Raw genomic sequence first — 22397 nt, forward strand, 5'->3', positions numbered from 1 at the left:
TGGCCCACTTTCGGATTGCGTTGTTTGTTTCTCTGGTATTGAGCTACATGAACTGCTTGTATGTTTTGGAGATTAATTCTTTGTCAGTTGTTTCATTTGCTATTATTTCCCCCCATTCTGAAGGCTGCCTTATTAACCTTGCTTATAGTTTCCTTCATTGTGCAAAAGCTTTTAACTTTACTTAATAAACAAAGGTCCCATTTGTTTATTTTTGTTTTTATTTCCATTACTCTGGGAAGTGGGTCATAGAGGATCTTGCTGTGATTTACGTGATAGAGTGTTCCGCTTACGTTTTCCTGTAAGAGTTTTATAGTTTCTTGTCTTACATTTAGATCTTTAATTCATTTTGAGTTTATTTTTCTGTATGGTGTTAGAAAGTGTTCTAGTTTCATTCTTTTACAGGTGGTTGATCAGTTTTCCCAGCACCATCTGTTAAAGAGATAGTCTTTTCTCCATTGTATATTTTTGCCTTCTAAAAGATAAGGGACCCATGGATTTATCTCTGGGCTTTTTATTTTGTTCCATTGATCTATACTTCTGTCTTTGTGCCAGTACCATACTGTCTTGATGACTGTAGCTTGGTAGTATAGGCTGAAGTCAGGGAAGTTGATTCCTCCAGTTCCATTCTGCCATATGACCCAGCAATCCCACTGCTGGGCATACACACAGAGGAAACCAGAATTGAAAGAGACACATTTACTCCAATGTTCACTTCAGCATTGTTTACAACAGCTAGGACATGGAAGCAACCAAGATGTCCATTGTCAGACGAATGGATAAGAATGTTGTGGTACTATACACAATGGGCTATTACTCAGCTATAAAGAAGAACACATTTGAGTCAGTTCTAATGAGATAGATGGAACTGGAGCCTATTATACAAAGTGAAGTAAGTCAGAAAGAAACACCAATACAGTATATAAATTTAGAAAGATGGTAATGACGATCCTATATGCAAGGCAACAAAAGAGACACAGACGTAAAGAACAGATTATTGAACTCAGTGGGAGAAGGTGAAGGTGGGAAGATATGATAGAACAGCGTTGAAACATGTATATTATCATATGTAAAACAGATGACCAGTGCAAGTTCGATGCATGAAGCAGGACATTCAAAGCTGGTGCCCTGGGACAATCCTGAGGATTGGGGTGGGGAGGAAAGTGGGAGGGGGGTTCAGGATATGGTGACACAGGTGCAGCTGTGGCTGATTCATGTTGATGTATGGCAAACACCACCACAAAATTGTAATTTTCTTCAAATTAAAATAAATAAAATAAAAATCAGATTTAGTTTGTTTTTGGGTCTCATAGAACATTACATCAGACAAAATCTGTTGGAATGAATCTTTTGAGTTATGATAGTTCTTTGCAGTTAAATATATTGCTGTGAATATGCAAAGATCACCTGTGAAAACCTTTAGACCTCATATTTCACACACAAGATGGTCAATCAGCAAGAAAACCGAAAACGCAGTTGCTGCAGGAATAGCTGCATTTACAGGCTCTGTAGGGACAGAGACCAAGGAGAGTCCACGGGAGAAGCTCCTGTGCTTTTCCCTTGAGATCAACCCGGGCTCCACATACAGAGGGACTCAGACCAACTGCAATGCATCTACAGAGATGGACCAAGGTGGTGAGAAAGCAGACTGTGAATGTGCAGTGTGCAGAGAGGGCACTAGGGGGCACATCAGAGCTATCTGCTGAGATCCTAAGAGAGCAGGGCAGAGAGAGAGCAGAATTTCCTCTGTGAACACAGGGAATTTAAGAGAACCATTGAGAACAATTGCAGGGAGACTCTTCTAAAGTCAAAGTAAAGCAACTCTTACAGAGAGAGCATGGTGTAGACAACAAGGATGAGCCTGGGACTCAGAACAAGTCTGTTTCTGGAACCCAACTCTTGCCACTTTGTAACGGAGAATTCTTAAACAAGATTAATCACTCTCTGAGCCTGGATTTAAAATTCGTAAAATGAGGATAGCAGAATTATTCTGAGGACTGAATCAGACATTTTGAAAGAATCTATATAGTCCCGACTGCTTTAGGAACCAAGGAAGCATTGGTTTCCTTCTCCTCTTTTCTGCTATTTAATACTGCAGAGGCTTGGAATCTTTTCCCTTTTGAGGTAGTCCCATCAAGGGGCTGTAAGTTAACTCTGGAAACAATACCTGTGGGGATATTATGTTAGAAACAGCAGTAATAATGTGATTTTGGTTCAAGTGGTCCCACACGTCTCTCATAAGTCAACATTTTCTGCCCCCAGGATTAAGAAGCAGAATTTTCCAGTGTAAGTCTGGCAGGTCACTATCCTGTGAGAAGCTCTCCCAAGGCAAACAAAAGGACCTCCTAGCAAAGTCTGACTTAGAATTGCTTCAGCTGTATCCCCAGAGATATTTACAAGGCACATCATGGAGTAAGAACACTGAGCAATCTCATAGCAAAGAAAAGCCAGTCTTAATATAAACACATTTACCTAGGAATCCCCTTTCTCCTCCAGAACACATTTATATATATTTGAACTAATCTTCTAAAGATCCCAAATGAAAGAAAAAATCTAGTATTCCATCCGCAAAAATACCTCTCCCGATAAGTGTTTCCTTAAGAGAAGAAAACATGTCACTTTTCAGTTGAGATTCACACCATTTAAAAACATAAGCTTGTGGGGCTGTCCTAAGATGGTGGAGGAATAGGACGGGGAGACCACTTTCTCCCCCACAAATTCATCCAAAGAACATTTGAACGCTGAGTAAATTCCACAAAACTTCAGAATGCCGGCAGAGGACATCAGGCACCCAGAAAAGCAGCCCATTGTCTTCGAAAGGAGGTAGGAAAAAATATAAAAGATAAAAAGAGAGACAAAAGAGGTGGGGACAGAGATCCGTCCCAGGAAGGGAGTCCTAAAAACGAGAAAAGTTTCCAAACACCAGGAAACATTCTCACTGGCGAGTCTGTGGCAAGCCTTGGAACCTCAGAGGGCAACATAACCGGGAGGAAAAATAAATAAGTAAATAAAACCCACCTGATTACATGCCCAATGGTAACTCCCAGTGGAGAAGCAGGAAAGACACCTGCATCCACCACTAGCAAGTGGGGGCTGGGCTGGGAGGCGTGGGCTACATTGCTTAGAGTAAGGATGGGCCTGAATACCCCGAGGGCAATCTGAGGGAATTAACTTGAGATAGCAAAGCAGACTGTGGGATAGCTACCCAGTGAAAAGGTGAAAAGCCCTAACCTGAAGCTAAAGCTGAAACTCCAATACTTTGGCCACCTCATGTGACAAGTTGACTCACTGGAAAAGAGTCTGATGCTGGGAGGGACTGGGGGTGGGAGGAGATGGGGATGACAGAGAATGAGATGGCTGGATGGCATCACCGACTCTATGGACATGAGTTTGAGTGAACTCCGGGAGTTGGTGATGGACAGGGAGGTCTGGCATGCTCTGATTCATGGGGTCGCAAAGAGTCGGACATGACTGAGCGACTGAACTGAACTGAACTGAACTGAAGACACCACCAGGCCCGCTCACAGAACAAAGGACTGAGCAGAGCTAGCCAGCTTGCGGACTGGCCCATTCCCCGCTGGGAGGGTAGCCAGAGCAGAAGGGGGCAATCGCGGCCCCAGAGAGTCATCATCTACCAAACTGCAAGCAGGCTTCGTTGCTAACCATAGACTTCTTGGGATTCTGGACAGTTGACGTCCACCTAAGAAGGTGCGCCAGTTGTTAAACCAGAAAACCGAGCAGCAGGGATGGGAGAGGCAATAAGTCGCAGCAACCATGCTCGCCAAACACCTGGTCACCTGAGCTGCTCAGACAGGGGAAGGGCACAAAATGCAGGCCCAACCAAGTCTGCACCTTTGTGGAGTACCCGAGTACCTGAACCTGAGCGGCTTAGACTTGGGAAGTGCATACAACCCAGAGCCAGCCTCAGACAGTTCCTGGCAGAGCAACCTACAGCCTAAGCAGTAGAGACTGGGAAAGCACACATGCCGTGAACGGGGGCAAACCCAGTGTGGCCAAGACACTGCAAGCACTCCCCACAGATGCCAGTGTTATTTGTTTGTAGCGTTCCTCCGTCCCCACAGCACGACTGAACAAGAGAACCTAAAAAAGTGTCCACCACCGCCCCATTGTGTCAGGGTGGAAATTAGACACTGGAGAGACCAGCAAACAGAAGAAACTAAAACAGAGGGAACGACTTTCAAAGTGACAGATGGAGAAGTCTTGAGGCTACTTTAAGAATAAGACTGAAAACCAGAGGCAGGAGGCTTAAGTCCAAATCCTGAGAACACTAGAGAACTCCGGACTCCAGGGAACATTAACCGACAGAAGTTCATCAAATGCCTCCATACCTACACTGAAACCAAGCACCACAGAAGGGTCAACAAGTTCCAGAGCAAGACATACCATGGACAACAACACAGCAGCAACACAGGAACACAGCCCTGAGCTTCAATATACAGGCTGCCCAAAGTCACTCCAAACCCACTGACATCTCATAACTCATTACTGGACACTTCATTGCACTCCAGAGAGAAGAAATCCAGCTTCACCCACCAGAACACTGACACAACCTTCCGTAACCAGGAAACCTTGAAAAGCCACCCGTCCAACCCCACCCACAGTGAGGAAACTCCACAATAAAGAGAACTCCACAAACTGCCAGAATATGGAAAGGCCACCCCAAACACAGCAATATAAGCAAGATGAAGAGGCAGAGAAATACCCAGCAGGTAAAGGAACAGGATAAATGCCCATCAAACCAAACAAAAGAGGAAGACATAGGGAATCTACCTGATAAAGAATTCTGAATAATGATAGTGAAAATGATCCAAACTCTTGAAAAAAAATGGAGTTACAGATAAATAACCTGGAGACAAGGATTGAGAAGATGGAAGAAAGGTTTAACAAGGACCTAGATGAAATAAAAAAGAGTCAGTATACAATGAATAATGCAATAAATGAGATCAAAAACACTCTGGAGGGAACAAACAGTAGAATAACAGAGGCAGAAGATAGGATAAATGAGGCAGAAGACAGAAGGGTAGAAATAAATGAAACAGAGAGGAAAAAAAAAAAAGAGTTAAAAGAAATGAGGACAATCTCAGAGACCTCTGGGACAATGTTAAATTCCCCAACATACGAATCATAGGAGTCCCAGAAGAAGAAGACAAGAAGAAAGACCATGAGAAAATACTTGAGGAGATAATAGTTGAAAACTTCCCTAAAGTGGAGACAGAAATAATCACCCAAGTCAAAGAAACCCAGAGAGTCCCCAACAGGATAAACCCAAGGAGAAATACCCCAAGACACATATTAATCAAATTAACAAAGATCAAACACAAAGAACAAATATTAAAAGCAGCAAGGGAAAAACAACAAATAACATGCAAGGGGATTCCTGTAAGGATAACAGCTGATCTTTCAATAGAAACTCTTCAGGCCAGGAGGGAATGGCAGGGCATACTTAAAGTGTTGAAAGAAAATAACCTACAGCCCAGATTACTGTACCCAGCAAGGATCTCATTCAAATATGAAGGAGAAATCAAAAGCTTTACAGCCAAGCAAAAGCTCAGAGAATTCATCATCACCAAACCAGCTCTCCAACAAATGCTAAATGACCTTCTCTATACAGGAAACACAGAAAGGGTGTATATACTCGAACCCCAAACAATAAAGTCAATGGCAATGGGATCATACTTATCAATAATTACCTTAAATGTAAATGGGTTGAATGCCCCAATCAAAAGACCAAGACTGGCTGAATGGATACAAAAACAAGACCCCTATATTTGTTGTCTACAAGAGACCTAATTCGAAACAAAGAATATATACAGATTGAAAGTGAAGGCTGGAAAAAGATATTGCATGCAAATAGAGACCAAAAGAAAGCCGAAGTAGCAACACTTATATCAGATAAAATAGACTTTAAAACGAAGGCTGTGTAAAGAGACAAAGAAGGACACTACATAATGATCAAAGGATCAATCCAAGAAGAAGATATAACAATTATAAATATACAAGCACCCAACATAGAGCTCTGCAATATGTAAGACAAATGCTAACAAGTATGAATGGGGAAATTAACAATAACACAATAATAGTGGGAGACTTTAATACCCCACTCACACCTACGGATAGATCAACTAAACAGAAAATTAACAAGGAAACACAAACGTTAAATGATACAATAGACCAGTTAGACCTAATTGATATCTATAGAAAATTTAACCCCAAAACAATGAATTTCACCTTCCTCTCAAGCGCACACAGAACCTTCTCCAGGATAGATCACATCCTGGGCCATAAATCTAGCCTTGGTAAATTAAAAAAAAATTGAAATCATTCCAAGCATCTTTTCTGACCACAATGCAGTAAGACCAGATCTCAATTACAGGAGAAAAACTATTAAGAATCCCAATATATGGAGGCTGAATGACACGCTGCTGAATGACCGACTAATCATAGAAGAAATAAAAAATGAAATCAAAATATGCATAGAAACGAATGAAAATGAAAACACAACAACACAAAACCTCTGGGACACTGTCAAAGCAGTGCTAAGGGGAAGGTTCATAGCAATACAGGCATACCTCAAGAAACAAGAAAAAAGTCAACTAAATAACTCTACACCTCAAGCAACTAGAAAAGGAAGAAATGAAGAACCCCAGGGTTAGTAGAAGGAAAGAAATCTTAAAAATTAGGGCAGAAATAAATGCAGAAGAAACAAAAGAGACCATAGCAAAAATCAGCAAAACCAAAATCTGGTTCTTTGAGAGGGTAAATAAAATTGACAAACCATTAGCCATATTCATCAAGTAATAAAGGGAGAAAAACCAAATCAAGAAAATTAGAAATGAAAATGGAGACATCACAACAGACAACACAGAAATACAAAGGATCATAAGAGACTACTATCAGCAACTATATGCCAATAAAATGGACAACTTGGAAGAAATGGACAAATTCTTAGAAAAGTACAACTTTCCAAAACTGAACCAGGAAGAAAGAGAAAATCTTAACAGACACATCGCAAGCACGGAAATTGAAACTGTAACCAGAAATCTTCTAGCAAACAAAAGCCCAGGTCCAGACGGCTTCACAGCTGAATTCTACCAAAAATTCAGAGAAGACCTAACACCTATCCTACTCAAACTCTGCCAGAAAATTGCAGAGGAAGGTAAACTTCCAAACTCATTCTATGGGACCACCATCACCCTAATCCCAAAACCTGACAAAGACGCCACCGAAAAGAGAACTACAGGCCATTATCACTGATGAACATAGATGCAAAAATCCTTAACAAAATTCTAGCAAACAGAATCCAACAACACATTAAAAGCATCATACATCATGACCAAGTGGGTTTTATCCCAGTGATGCAAGGATTCTTCAATATCCACAAATCAATGTAATACACCACATTAACAATTTGAAAAATAAAAGGCATATGATTATCTCAATAGATGCAAAGAAAGTCTTTGACAAAATTCAACATCCATTTATGATAAAAACCCTCCAGAAGGTGGGAATAGAAGGAACATACCTCAACGTAATAAAAGCTATATATGACAAACCGACAGCAAACATCATGCTCAATGGTGAAAAATTGAAAGTGTTTCCCCTAAAGTCAGGAACAAGACAAGAGTGCCCACTCTCACCACTACTATTCAACATAGTTTTGGAAGTTTTGGCCACAGCAATCAGAGCAGATAAAGAAATAAAAGGAATCCAAATTGGAAAAAAGGAAGTAAAACTCTCACTGTTTGCAGATGACATGATCCTATATATAGAAAACCCTAAAAACTCCACCAGAAAATTATATATATGAATATAGCAAAGTTGCAGGATATAAAATCAACACACAGACATCCCTTGCATTCCTATACACTAATAATGAGAAAATAGAAAGAAATTAAGGAAACAATTCCATTCACCGTTGCAACGAAAAGAATAAAATACTTAGGAATACATCAACCTAAAGAAACAAAAGACCTATATATAGAAAACTATAAAACACTGGTGAAAGAAATCAAAGAGGACATAATAGATGGAGAAATATACCGTGTTCATGGATCAGAAGAATCAATATAGTGAAAATGAGTATGCTACCCAAAGCAATCTATAGATTCAATGCACCCCCTATCAATCTACCAACGGTATTTTTCACAGAGCTAGAACAAATAATTTCACAGTTTGTATGGAAATACAAAAAACCTCGAATAGCTAAAGCAATCTTGAGAAAGAAGTATGGAACTGGAGGAATCAACCCGCCAGACTTCACTTCTACTGCAAAGCAACATTCAATGCAAACCCTATCAATCTACCAATGGTATTTTTCAGAGCTAGAACAGATAATTTCACAATTTGTATGGAAATACAAAAAACCTCGAATAGCTAAAGCAATCTTGAGAAAGAAGAATGGAACTGGAGGAATCAACCTGCTGGACTTCACTTCTACTGCAAAGCAACAGTCATCAAGACAGTATGGTACTGGCATAAAGACAGAAATATAGATCAATGGAACAAAATAGAAAGCCCAGAGATAAATCCATGCACCTATGGACACCTTATCTTTGACAAAGGAGGCAAGAATATGCAATGAAGAAAAGACAATCTCTTTAACAACTGGTGCTGGGAAACCTGGTCAACCACCTGTAAAAGAATGAAACTAGAACACTCCCTAACACCATACACAAAAATAAACTCAAAATGGATTAAAAATATAAATGTAAGACCAGAAACTATAAAACTCCTAGAGGAGGACACAGGAAAAACACTCTCCGACATAAATCACAGCATGATCCTCTATGACCCAACTCCCAGAGTAATGGAAATAAAAGCAAAAATAATCAAATGGGACCTAATTAAAATTAAAAGCTTCTGCACAACAATGGAAACTATAAGCAAGGTGAAAAGACAGCCTTCAGAATGGGAGAAAATAATAGCAAATGAATCAACTGACAAAGGATTAACCTCAAAAATATACAAGCAACTCCTGCAGCTCAATTCCAGAAAAATAAACGACCCATTAAAAAAATGGGCCAAAGAACTAAACATACATTTCTCCAAATAAGACATACAGATGGCTAATAAACACATGAAAAGATGCTCAACATGACTCATAATCAGAGAAATGCAAATCAAAACCACAGTGAGGTATCATTTCACACCAGTCAGAATGGCTGCTATCCAAAAGTCTACAAGCAATAAATGCTGGAGAGGGTGTGGAGAAAAGCGAACCCTCTTACACTGTTGGTGAGAATGCAAACTAGGATAACAACTATGGAGAGCAGTGTGGAGATTCCTTAAAAAACTGGAAATAGAACTGCGATATGACCCAGAAATCCCACTTCTGGGTATACACACCGAGGAAAACATAATTGAAAGAGACACGTGTACCCCAATGTTCATCGCAGCACTGCTTATAATAGCCAGGACATGGAAGCAACCTAGATGTCCACCAGCAGACGAATGGATAAGAACACTGTGGTACATATACACAATGGAATATTCAGTTCAGTTGAGTTCAGTCGCTCAGTCATGTCCGAGTCTTTGCAACCCGGTGAATCACAGCACGGCAGGCCTCCCTGTCCATCACCAGCTCCCGGAGTTCATTCAAACTCATGCCCATCGAGTTGGTGATGCCATCCAGCCATCTCCTTCTCTGTCGTCCCCGTCTCCACCCACCCTCAATCACTCCCAGCATCATAGTCTTTTCCAGTGAGTCAACTCGTCTCATGAGGTGGCCAAAGTATTGGAGTTTCAGCTTTAGCATCAGTCCTTCCAATGAACACCCAGGATTGATCTCCTTTAAAATGGACTGGTTGGATCTCCTTGCAGTCCAAGGGACTCTCAAGAGTCTTTTCCAGCACCACAGTTTCAAAAGCATCAATTCTTGGGCAATCAGCTTTCTTCAGAGTCCAACTCTCACATCCATACATGACCACTGGAAAAACCATAGCCGTGAATAGATGGACCTTGGTTGGCAAAGTAATGTCTCTGCTTTTCAATATGCTGTCTAGGTTGGTCATAACTTTCCTTCCAAGGAGTAAGCGTCTTATAATTTCATGGCTGCAATCAGCATCCACAGTGATTTTGGAGCCCCCCAAAATAAAGTCTGACACTGTTTACACTGTTTCCCCATCTATTTCCATCAAGTGATGGGGCCAGATGCCATGATCTTTGTTTTCTGAATGTTGAGCTTCAAGCCAACCTTTTCACTCTCCTCTTTCACTTTCATCAAGAGTCTTTTAGTTCCTCTTCACTTTCTGCCACAAGGGTGGTGTCATCTGCATATCTGAGGTTATTCATATTTCTCCCAGCAATCTTGATTCCAGGTTGAGCTTCTTCCAGCCCAGCGTTCCTCATGATGTACTCTGCATATAAGTTAAATAAGCAAGGTGACAATATACAACCTTGACGTACACCTTTTCCTATTTGGAACCAGTCTGTTGTTCCATGTCCAGTTCTAACTGTTGCTTCCTGACCTGCATACAGGTTTCTCAAGAGGCAGGTCAGGTGGTCTGGGATTTCCATCTCTTTCAGAATTTTCCACAGTTTATTGTGATCCATACAGTCAAAGGCTTTGACATAATCAATGAAGCAGAAATAGATGTTTTTTGGAACTCTCTTGCTTTCTCCATGATCCAGCGGATGTTGGCAATTTGATCTCTGGTGCCTCTGCCTTTTCTAACACCTGCTTGAAAATCTGGAAGTTCACGGTTCACATATTGCTGAAGCCTGGCTTGGAGAATCTTGAGCATGACTTTACTAGCGTGTGAGATGAGTGCAATTGTGTGGTAATTTGAGCATTCTTTGGCATTCCCTTTCTTTGGGATTAGAATGAAGACTGAACTTTTCCAGTCCTGTGGTCACTGCTGAGTTTTCCAGATTTGCTGGCATATTGAGTGCAGCACTTTCACAGCATCATCTTTCAGGATTTGAAATAGCTCAATTGGAATTCCATCACCTCCACTAGCTTTGTTCGTAGTGATGCTTTCTAAACCCACTTGACTTCACATTCCAAGATGTCTGGCTCCAGGTGAGTGATCACACCATCGTGATTATCTTCATCATGAAGATCTTTTTTGTACAGTTCTTCTGTGTATTCTTGCCACCTCTTCTTAATATCTTCTGCTTCTGTTAGGTCCATACAATTTCTGTCCTTTATCGAGCCCGTCTTTGCATGAAATGTTCCCTTGATATCTCTAATTTTCTTGAAGAGATCTCTTGTTTTTCCTATTCTGTTGTTTTCCTCTATTTCTTTGCATTGATCACTGAGGAAGGCTTTCTTATCTCTCCTTGCTATTCTTTGGAACTCTGCCAGAAACCACTTCAGTATACTTGCCTTGAGAACCCCATGAACAGTATCAAAAGGCAAAATGATAGGATACTGAATGAGGAATTCCCCAGGTCGGTAGGTGTCCAGTATGCTACTGGAGATCAGTGGAGAAATAACTCCAGAAAGAATGAAGGGATGGAGCCAAAGCAAAACAAATACCCATTTGTTGATGTGACTGGTGATAGAAGCAAGGTCCGATGCTGTAAAGAGCAATATTGCATAGGAACCTAGAATGTTAGGTCCATGAATCAAGACAAATTGGAAGTGGTCAAACAGGTGATGACAAGAGGGAACGTCAACATTCTAGGAATCAGTGAACTAAAATGGACTGGAATGGGTGAATTTAACTCAGATGACCATTATATCTGCTACTGTGGGCAAGAATCCCTTAGAAGAAATGGAGTAGCCATCATGGTCAACAAAAGAGTCCGAAATGCAGTACTTGGATGCAATCTTAAAAATGACAGAATGATTTCTGTTTGTTTCCAAGGCAAACTATTCAATATTACAGTAATCCAAGCCTATGCTCCAACCAGTAATGCTGAAGAAGCCGAATTTGAACGGTTCTATGAAGACCTACAAGACCTTTTAGAACGAACACCCAGAAAAGATGTCCTTTTCATTATAGGGGACTGGAATCCAAAAGTAGCAAGTCAAGAAACACCTACAGTAACAGGCAAATTTTTCCTTGGAGCACGGAATGAAGCAGGGCAAAGGTTAATAGAGTTTTGTCAAGAGAAGGCACTGGTCATAGCAAACACCCTCTTCCAACAACACAAGAGAAGATACTACACATGGACATCACCAGATGGTCAACACCGAAATCAGATTGATTATATTGTTTGCAGCCAAAGATGGAGAAGCTCTATACAGTTAGCAAAAACAAGACCAGGAGCTGACTGTGGCTCAGATCATGAACTCCTGATTGCCAAATTCAGACTGAAATTGAAGAAAGTAGGGAAAACCAGTAGAACACTCAGATATGACCTAAATCAAATCCCTTATCATTATACAGTGGAAGTAAGAAATAGATTTAAGGGACTAGATCTGATAGATAGAGTCCCTGATGAACTATGGACAAAGGTTTGTGACATTGTACAGGAGACAGGTACCAAGACCATCCCCATGGAAAAGAAATGCAAAAAAGCAAAATGGCTGTCTGAGGAGGCCTTACAAATAGCTGTGAAAAGAAGAGAGGCGAAAAGCAAAGGAGAAAAGGAAAGATATAAGCATCTGAATGCAGAGTTCCAATGGAGTATTACTCAGCAGTTAAAAAGAATTCATTTGAATCAGTTCTAATGAGGTGGATGAAACTGGAGCCTATGATACGGAGTGAAGTAGGCCAGAAAGAAAAGCACCAATACAGCATAATAAGGTGTATATATGGAATTTAGAAATATGGTAATGATAACCCTGTATACGAGACAGCAAAAGAGACACAGATGTATGGAACAGTGTTTTGGCCTCTGTGGGAGAGGGTAGGGTGGGATGATTTGGGAGGATGGCATTGAAACATGTAAAATATCATATGTGAAACGAAATGCCAATCCAGGTTTCGATGCATTATACAGGATGCTTGGGGCTGGTGTACTGGGATGAACCAGAGGGATGGGATGGGGAGGGAGGTGGGAGGGGGTTCAAGATGGGGAACACAAGTACACCCTGGGCAGATTCATGTCAATGTATGGCAAAATCAATACAATATTGTAAAATAATTAGTCTCCAATTAAAATAAAAATAAATAAATAAATAAAATATATGCTTGGAGATGTGAGGCTGTGAGTGAGTCTCTAATTACCTTGACCAGGTGGTATCCATTCAGGGTGGTGTCCACTGTCACCTCCCTGGGCACGTTCATGGGGACGATGTTCCCCATTCTCTGCACCTCGTGGATGACAGCGTTGGTGTAGGGCATGGACTCTCGAGCTGCTGTGCTCACCTTCTGTGACTGGCCGAGAACCCTGTCGATCTCAGCCTGGACTTTTTCTGGGAAATAAGAGGAGGCTGTATTATTCTAATATTCCATAAATTTCCTTAGGCCTGGTTAAGCTAAGGAATGGAATAACCAGGATCTAAATGGCTAAAGCTATAGTGAGCTCTCCAGATGGCTCCTCAGGGAGGTATGTAAGTGCGAAGTGGGCCCTGGTGTGAGACTAGTCTGGTGCCAAACTCTTGCTCAACAACATTTCTGCTGCTAGTTCTTGAAGCTTGTAGAAGCTTAGTTTCATCTTACTAGTGAGGATAAATCAATTTTCCTTTTAGGAACATTAAGATTTATAAGAACTGATTTACGGAAGCACTCTGACCTGGTCCAGGCACACACACTGATGTGCTCACCTTGGATTTCAGGGTACAGGGCCATGTAGAGCAGCCCCCAGCGCAGGGTGGTTGAAGTTGTCTCTGTTCCAGCCAAGAAGAGGTCCAGGGTGCTGCAGATGAGGTTTTCGTCATCGAAACTCGAAGTAGCATTGCCTTTATGCTAGAAAGCATAGTGATGATTGACTTTTCAGATGATTCTAAGTTGCCACAGCACAGGGGGCTTCACCCAAGAGAGAACATGGAAGGAGACACCTGCTCCCCCCAGGAGAAATGACTTTCCCTTTAGACATCCCAGGATGCAGAGACTTATTACTGAAGTATCATTATCATCTTCCTGCTCAAGTGCTGGAAACTTTTGTTAGTTTTGGTGGATGAAAATGGGTCAATTAATTTATTCTACTACCATAATTTGGGAGAATCTATTATTATCCTGGGTCTTGTGGTAAAAAATCTGCCTGCCAATGCAGGAGACACCAGAGACACCGGTTTGATCCCTAGGTTGTGAAGATCCCCTGGAGTAGGAAATGGCAACCTGTTCCAGTATTCTTGCCTGCAAAATACCATGGACTGTAGCCCACCAGACTCCAGAAAAATTCCTTGGATTGTAGCCCACCAGAATCCTCTGTCCATGTAGCCCGGTGGGCTATATACACGGGACCACAAGAGTTGGACAGGACTAAGGAACTGTGCACACACACACACACATACACATTATTTCACTGGAAAAACAGCCTTCAGTTCCAACATTAACCACAGCATTCACCATGTGTACAACTTGGTCAAGTTCTAAACCACTAGACCTGTCTATAACTGAGGTGTAGCTCAGTGGTAGAGCTTGTGCTGAGGCCCTGGGTTCAAATCCCAGCTCCTCCAGGGCTTTAATCTCAGCCCTGAACTAAGGCCCACAACTTATATGGGCTTTCCTGGTGGCTCAGATAGTAAATAATCTGAAATGCAGGAGACCAGGGTTTGATTCCTGGGTCAGGAAGACCCCTGGAGAAGGAAATGGCAATGAACTCCAGTATTCTTGCCTGGAGAATTTCATGGACAGAAGATCTGGGCAGGCTACAGTCCAGGGGATTGCAGAGTCGGACACAAGTGAGTGACTAACACACACACAAACCTGTCTATATTTCAATTGCCTTTTCCATAAAATAGAAATAACAATATTCACCCATCAAGTGGCATTATGGATTATGTGAGTATGAAATGGCATACAACAAATCCTCAACAAATGCTTTTACTGACACTAAAAAGAATAAAATGCATTACAGTAAAGTACAATTCTCACGTGTCCCCAGTTAAGCATCTCTGATTCCAACAGCCATTCTGAATGGCAGTCCAGCATCTTTACCACTTTCCTCCAGGAGCTTCAATGTGTCAGTGTTGCCCTGTGTGCCGTCCACAACTGCACACCTCATAGCAAGTAAAGTCTCCTTTCAGGAGGAATTAATGCTTCAAGGCTATGGTTTTTCCAGTGGTCATGTATGGATGTGAGAGTTGGACTCTGAAGAAAGCTGATCACTGAAGAATTGATGCTTTTGAACTGTGGTGTTGGAAAAGACTCTTGAGAATCCCTTGGACTGCAAGAAGATCCAACCAGTCCATTCTAAAGGAGATCAATCCTGGGTGTTCATTGGAAGGACTGATGCTAAAGCTGAAACTCCAATACTTTGGCCACCTCATGCGACGAGTTGACTCACTGGAAAAGACTCTGATGCTGGGAGGAATTGGGGGCGGGAGGAGAAGGGGATGACAGAGAATGAGATGGCTGGATGGCATCACCAACTCGATGGACATGAGTTTGAGTGAACTCTGGGAGTTGGTGATGGACAGGGAGGCCTGGAGTGCTGTGATTCATGGGGTTGCAAAGAGTCGGACACGACTGAGCAACTGAACTGAACTGAATGTTATAACAATAAGGTGAAAAAGAGGAGACAGAAAAAATGCATTGTTCTTTCAACTCCAGGGAAGGAACAAACAATCTAATGAGTCCAAAATGATGACACTGATGCAATGGTGAACATTAACCAGGGGGTTCACTATGTTAAGGGATAGACATCTAATTTGGCCTTTTTCCTGCTTTTTTGCAAATAATACTGAAAAGTGGATGACATGGGGATGAGGAAAGAAGGCAAAAGTCCCTTCCATTTGAGGCTAAACTCTAAGCATCAGACTCAATTTCACTTTTGTGTTCTGTACTGAGGAGCTTGAGAAAAGTGTAGGAGACTGGGTATAGACAAGTAAAAATAAAACAATGCCTCTTTTTCCTTTGTGTACAGGTCTTTCACATATGGGTAGAGGATAGAATAGATTACTAAAGGCAGTGTTTGGCCTCTCCAAAGATTTCAGATCAAATGGGCTACCCAGGCAGAGAATATGCCTGCAATGTAGGAGACATGGGAAGATCCCCTGGAGAATGAAATGGCAACCCTCTCCAGTATTCTTGTTTGGGAACCTTCATGAACAGAGGAGCCTGGTGAACTACAGACCATGAGGAAAAGAGTTGGACATGACTTAGTGAATGAGATGCACACAAGCCAAATACTCTTTAACCAATATCTTTGTTTCTAATTGTATCATCAATTCTGAGTTAATGATATTCGTGCTGCTGCTAAGTCAGTTTAGTCGTGTCCGACTCTGTGTGACCCCATAGACGGCAGCCCACCAGGCTCCCCCGTCCCTGGGATTCTCCAGGCAAGAACACTGGAGTGGGTTGCCATTTCCTTCTCCAATGCATGAAAATGAAAAGTGAAAGTGAAGTCGCTCAGCCATGTCCGACTCTTCGCAACCCCATGGACTGCAGCCTCCCAGGCTCCTCCACCCATGGGATTTTCTAGGCAAGAGTACTGGAGTGGCTTGCCATTGCCTTCTCCGAATGATATTCATCACTATGAAATAGTGTCTCTGTTCTTTCTCCCCTGTGATAGACTGAATAATGACTCACAAACATATGAATGTCCTAATCTCTGGAATGGGTGAATACTTTTTGACAGGTGGAGCTTTGCAGATATGATGAAGTTAAGGATCTTGATACGGGAGGATTATTCTAGATTATCCCAGGGTACCATTATAGTCACAAGAATCTATAAGGGGAAGTAAGTAGAACATAAAGAGAAGGTGTGAGGATGGGGGCAGAGAAGATGCTATATCAATGGCTTCGAAGATGGAGGAAGGGGCCCTGGTTGGTTTCAGCCCCCAAGTTTGTGGTGATTTGTTACAGCAGCAAGAAGAAATCAGAATCCCCTCTTGTTCTTTAAGAACTCTACTCAGGAAAACACCCAGGTTCCCTCACCTTTTCTATTTCCTGGAGGTAAGCATCAATGAAGTCTCTTGTTTCAGCAGGATTCCAGTCTTTCCTGTGGTTTTCAATCACATTAGCAACAAACATTTTCAGTCTGTCCCATTTACGTAAGAGAGTTTGGTGGGTTCCCGGAAGGAAATCCATTATTCTTGGAAAGGCATTGTAGAGCTGATGGAGAAAACAACACAGTCAAGTGGACAAGGGAGTGAGACAGTGTTCTACATTCTATGTCTCTTCTTTACTTACGCTTGACCCTTGGCGTCACCCTCGACTCATCTTCTCTGCCTCAATCCTCTTCTTTCTCTTCTGGCACAGCATTTCAGCCCTCCACTCAAAATATAGCCAATTCGTCAGTTTAATAAAAATCACCACCATTTCTTACCCGGATTCTGTAAAGCCTGCAACAGATTCCCTGATTCTCTCCTTAACCCCCTTCCCAGTCTTTCTTCTACTGAGCAGCCTGAGGGATCCTTTGACAGTTTAATAGATTGTTTCACTGTTTATTCCTCAATATTCTGGTGACTTTTGAAGATGTTTAGACAAATTCTACATCCTTTTCCTGGCCTGGAGCTCTGCATGTCCTGACCCCTCACCCTCGTGTCCCTTCCTCTGCTGTAACTCACTGCCGTCTTAACTCTCTCTTAAGTCTTTCTAGACCATTCCCACTGGTCTCTGTGATAATGTCAAAGATGACAATATTTAGTCCTTTGCATTTCCTATTTTTTCAATCGCAATTGCTCTTCCTCTGGAATCTGTATAACACTAGCCTTTTAGTTCATTCATCCTGATAATCCCCTAAGTAGCAGCACCTCTGGAACCCTTTCCCCACTCCCTTAATTTTGCTTTATTTTTTTTCATGGCAATTGTCTCTAGCATATGTGTTTGTATTTGTGGGTATGTGTGTAAAATACCACTGTCTAGCTAGGTAGCCATCTGTATTAAAAATAGATATGTATTTGATTATCTGCCCATTATAATATATTCTCCATGTGGGTAAGATATTTTTAATAAAATTAAGTGACTTTTGGGTATATTTTCTCTAATACTTTCTGGTATAAAATAGCACAACATAATAGAAAATTTCCTTGACTTACAATGAAATAGACATGGGTTTGACTATTAGCTCTGCTGCTTTCTCACAAATTTGGGGGACAATAAGAATGATGATGGGCTTCCCTGGTGGCTCAGAGGTTAAAGCGTCTGCCTCCAATGTGGAAGACCCGGGTTCGATCCCTGGGTTGGGAAGATCCCTGGGGAAGGAAATGGCAACCCACTCCAGTACTCTTGTCTGGAGAATCCCATGGACTTAGGAGCCTGGTAGGCTACTGTGCACGAGGACTCAAAGAGTCGGACAAGACTGAGTGACTTCACTTCACTTCACTTCAAGAATGATGAATGATGATAATGATGGTGATGTAATTTGTCATGACATTGGGGCACCAGGGTTATTTTCATGACCAAATCACATGAGATCATTAGTGTACATAGTGGACCACTATGTGGATTTGCTTACACATTCCCATATCTGTTTGTACACATCAGGGTATTTCATTTCATCCTTAAAGAATTGTTTAAATAATTAACTGAGGTAAAGTGTGTGAAATTGTCCATCAAAGTTGCTGAACTACTTTGTGTTTCTAAAAATGCATAGTAGGAGGGAAGAAGATGGCGGAGGAATAGGATGGGGAGACCACTTTCTCCCCCATATGCATCAAAAGAACATTTGAACCCTGAATAAATTCCACAAAACAACTTCTGAATGCCGGCAGAGGACATCAGGCACCCAGAAAAGCAGCCCATTGTCTTCGAAAGGTGGTAGGGTAAAACATAAAAGATAAAAAGAGAGACAAAAGAGGTAGGGATGGAGCTCCATCCCGGGAAGGAGGCTTAAAAAAGAGAGAAGTTTCCAAACACCAGGAAACACTCTCACTGGTGAGTCTGGGGCAAGCCTTGGAACCTCAGAGGACAACATAACCAGGAGGAAAAAGAAATAAACAAAACCCACAGATTACACACCCAACAGTAACTTCCAGTGGAGAAGCAGTGCAGACACCCGCATCCGCCATTAGCAAGTGGGGTCTGGGTAGGGAGGAGCCAGCTGCATTGCTTAGAGTGAGGACCAGGCCTGAAAGCCACAAGGGCAATCTGAGACAGCTAACTGGAGATAGCAAAGCAGGCTTTGGGATAGCTAACCTGAGAAAAGGCGAAAAGCCCTAACCTAAGACTCTGCCAGACCTGCTCACAGAACAAAGGACTGAGCAGAGCTAGCCAGCTGCAGATGGCTCATCTTGCACCGAGACAGGCAAGGGACGACAGCCAGAGCCGGAAGTGGGCAATCGCAGATCCAGAGAGGCATCCGATACCAAACTGCAAGCAGGCTTCGTTGCTAACAAAGACTTCTAGGGTTTCTGGCCAGTCGACATCTGCCTGAGAAGGTGCGCCGGTTGTAAACCCAGAAAACCGAGTGGCAGGGACAGGGAAGGTGATAAGTCTCAGTGACCGTGCTCGCCAAACAACTGGTCACCTGAGCTGCTTGGACCGGGGAAGGGCACAAAATGCAGGCCCAACCAAGTCTGCACCTTTGTGGAGTACCTGAGTACCTGAACCTGAGCGGCATAGACCTGGGATGTGCATGCAACCCAGCACCGGCAACAGACAGTACTCAGCAGAGCAACCTAGAGCCTGAGCAGTGTAGACTGGGACAGCACACATGCCATGAGCGGGGCCAAACCCACTGTGGCCAGAACACTGCAAGCACTCCCCACAGACGCCAGTGATATTTGTCAGTGGCGTACCTCCCTCCCAACAGCATGACTGAAAAAGTGAGCATTAAAAAGTGTCCACCACCACCCCCTAGCGTCAGGATGGAAATTGGACACTGAAGAGACCAGCAAACAGAAGAAGCTGAAACAGAGGGAACCACCTTGGAAGTGACAGACAGAGAAGTCTTGAGGCTACTACAAGAATAAGACTGAAAACCAGAGGCAGGGGGCTTAAGTCCACATCCTGAGAACACCAGAGAACTCCTGACTCCAGGGAACATTAATCGATAGGAGCTCATCAAACGTCTCCATACCTACACTGAAACCAAGCACCACCCAAGGGTCAACAAGTTCCAGAGCAAGACATACCACGCAAATTCTCCAGCAACACAGGAACATAGCCCTGAGTTTCAATATACAGGCTGCTCAAAGTCACTCCGACCCACTGACATCTCATAACTCATTACTGGACACTTCATTGCACTCTAGAGAGAAGAAATCCAGCTCCACCCACCAGAACACTAACACAAGCTTCCCAAACCAGGGAACCATGACAAGCCACCTGTCCAACCTCACACACAGTGAGGAAACTCCACAATAAAGAGAACTCCCTCTTTATTTATTTTACTCAATAAAGAGAACAAACTGCCAGAATATGGCCACCCTATGGCTGGATGGCATCACCAACTCTGTGGACATGAGTTTGAGTGAACTCCGGGAGTTGGTAATGGACAGGGAGGCCTGGTGTGCTGTGATTCATGGGGTCACAGAGAGTCGGACACGACTGAGCGACTGAACTGAACTGAAACACAGCAATATAAGCAAGATGAAGAGGCAGAAAAATACCCAGCAGGTAAAGGAACAGGATAAATGCCCACCAACCCAAACAAAGGAGGAAAATAGGGAACCTACCTGATAAAGAATTCTGAATAATGATAGTGAAAAGGATCCAAAATCTTGAAAAAAAATTGGAGTTACAGATAAATAACCTGAAGACAAAGATCGAGAAGACGCAAGAAAGGTTTAATAAGGATCTAGAAGAAATAAAAAAGAGTCAATATACAATGAATAATGCAATAGATGAGATAAAAAACACTCTGGAGGGAACCAACACTAGAATAATGGAGGCAGAAGATAGAATAAGTGAGGTAGAAGATAGAATGGTAGAAATAAATGAAACAGAGAGGAAAAAAGAAAAACGAATTAAAACACATGAAAAGATGCTCAACATCACTCATAATCAGAGAAATGCAAATTAAAACCACAATGAGGTACCATTTCACGCCAGTCAGAATGGCTGCTATCCGAAAGTCTACAAGCAATAAATGCTGGAGAGGGTGTGGAGAAAAAGGAACCCTCTTACACTGTTGGTGGGAATGCAAACTAGTACAACCACCATGGAGAACAGAGTGGAGATTCCTTAAAAAAATGGAAATGGAACTGCCATATGACCCAGAAATCCCACTTCTGGGCATACACACCGAGGAAACCAGAATTGAAAGAGACACGTGTACTCCAATGTTTATCGCAGCACTGTTTATAATAGCCAGGACATGGAAGCAACCTAAATGTCCATCTGCAGACGAATGGATAAGAACGCTGTGGTAAATATACACAATGGAGTATTACTCAGCAATCAAAAAGAATACATTTGAATCAGTTCTAATGAGGTGGATGAAACTGGAGCCTATTATACAGAGTGAAGTAGACCAGAAAGAAAAGCACCAATACAGTATAATAAGGCTTATATATGGAATTTAGAATGATGGTAACGATAACCCTGTATACAAGACAGCAAAAGAGACACAGATGTATAGAACAGTCTTTTGGACTCTGTGGGAGAGGGCGAGGGTGGGATGATTTGGGAGAATGGCATTGAAACATATATATTATCGTATGTGAAATAAATCGCCAGTCCAGGTTCGATGCATGATACAGGATGCTCGGGTCTGGTGTACTGGGATGAACCAGAGGGATGGGATGAGGAAGGAGGTGGGAGGGGTGTTCAAGATGGGGAACACATGTACACCCAGGGCAGATTCATGTCAGTGAAAGGCAAAACCAATACAATAATGTAAAATTTAAAAAATAAATAAATAAAATAAAAAAATAAAAACGCATAGTACCCCTGCCTTTACCCCTGACCTACTACCCCATCCAACCATCCCAGGAATTTCCTTTCAGTGGGAATACTCAGTGAGGAACTCAGTGAGGTCTCAGAGTTCCTAAGAGGGTAGAAAACGGAATTACTGAGATTAGAGATGACAATACAGAATGTTTTTCAAAAATAACATTAACAATAATAATTATAATAGCTCACATTCATTATACCCCTTTACTGTACTAGGATTCTTTTTTTTTAGTCACTCAGTCATGTCTGACTCTTGTGACCCCATGGATTGTAGCTCACCAGGCTCCCCTGTCCATGGGATTTCTCAGGCAAGAACACTGGAGTGGGTTGCCATTTCCTTATCCAGGGGACCTTCTGACCCAAGAGTCAAACACAAGTCTCCAGCGTCTCTTGCACTGCAGGCATATTCTATACTTTTACTGTGTTAGGATTCATGTTAACTTCTTATTCAGGTTTGGTGAGATTTCATAAACTTCCAGGCAATATTGTTTGTTAAAAATGAATGAAAATAAATCCTCCTCTAGATACTCAAGCATTTACTTC

The 22397-nt window shown here is 42.1% G+C and overlaps 1 protein-coding gene across 1 annotated transcript in view; it reads right to left on the reverse strand.

Moving 5' to 3' along the window:
* The window catches only part of LOC129541373 (cytochrome P450 2J2-like), a 46562-nt gene that overhangs the window by 10140 nt on the left and 14025 nt on the right, over window positions 1-22397 (reverse strand). The window contains exons 5-7 of the mRNA XM_088834854.1: window positions 16953-17129; window positions 13676-13817; window positions 13137-13324 (exon numbers count right to left, since the gene is read on the reverse strand). Of these exons, the coding sequence (XP_088690980.1) occupies window positions 13137-13324; window positions 13676-13817; window positions 16953-17129 (507 nt within the window). The remainder of the gene's footprint in view (window positions 1-13136; window positions 13325-13675; window positions 13818-16952; window positions 17130-22397) is intronic.

The sequence above is a fragment of the Moschus berezovskii genome, chromosome 4 (genome assembly GCF_049115385.1).
Source record: "Moschus berezovskii isolate FMDL1 chromosome 4, NW_MosBer_1.0, whole genome shotgun sequence".
NCBI lineage: Eukaryota > Metazoa > Chordata > Mammalia > Artiodactyla > Moschidae > Moschus > Moschus berezovskii.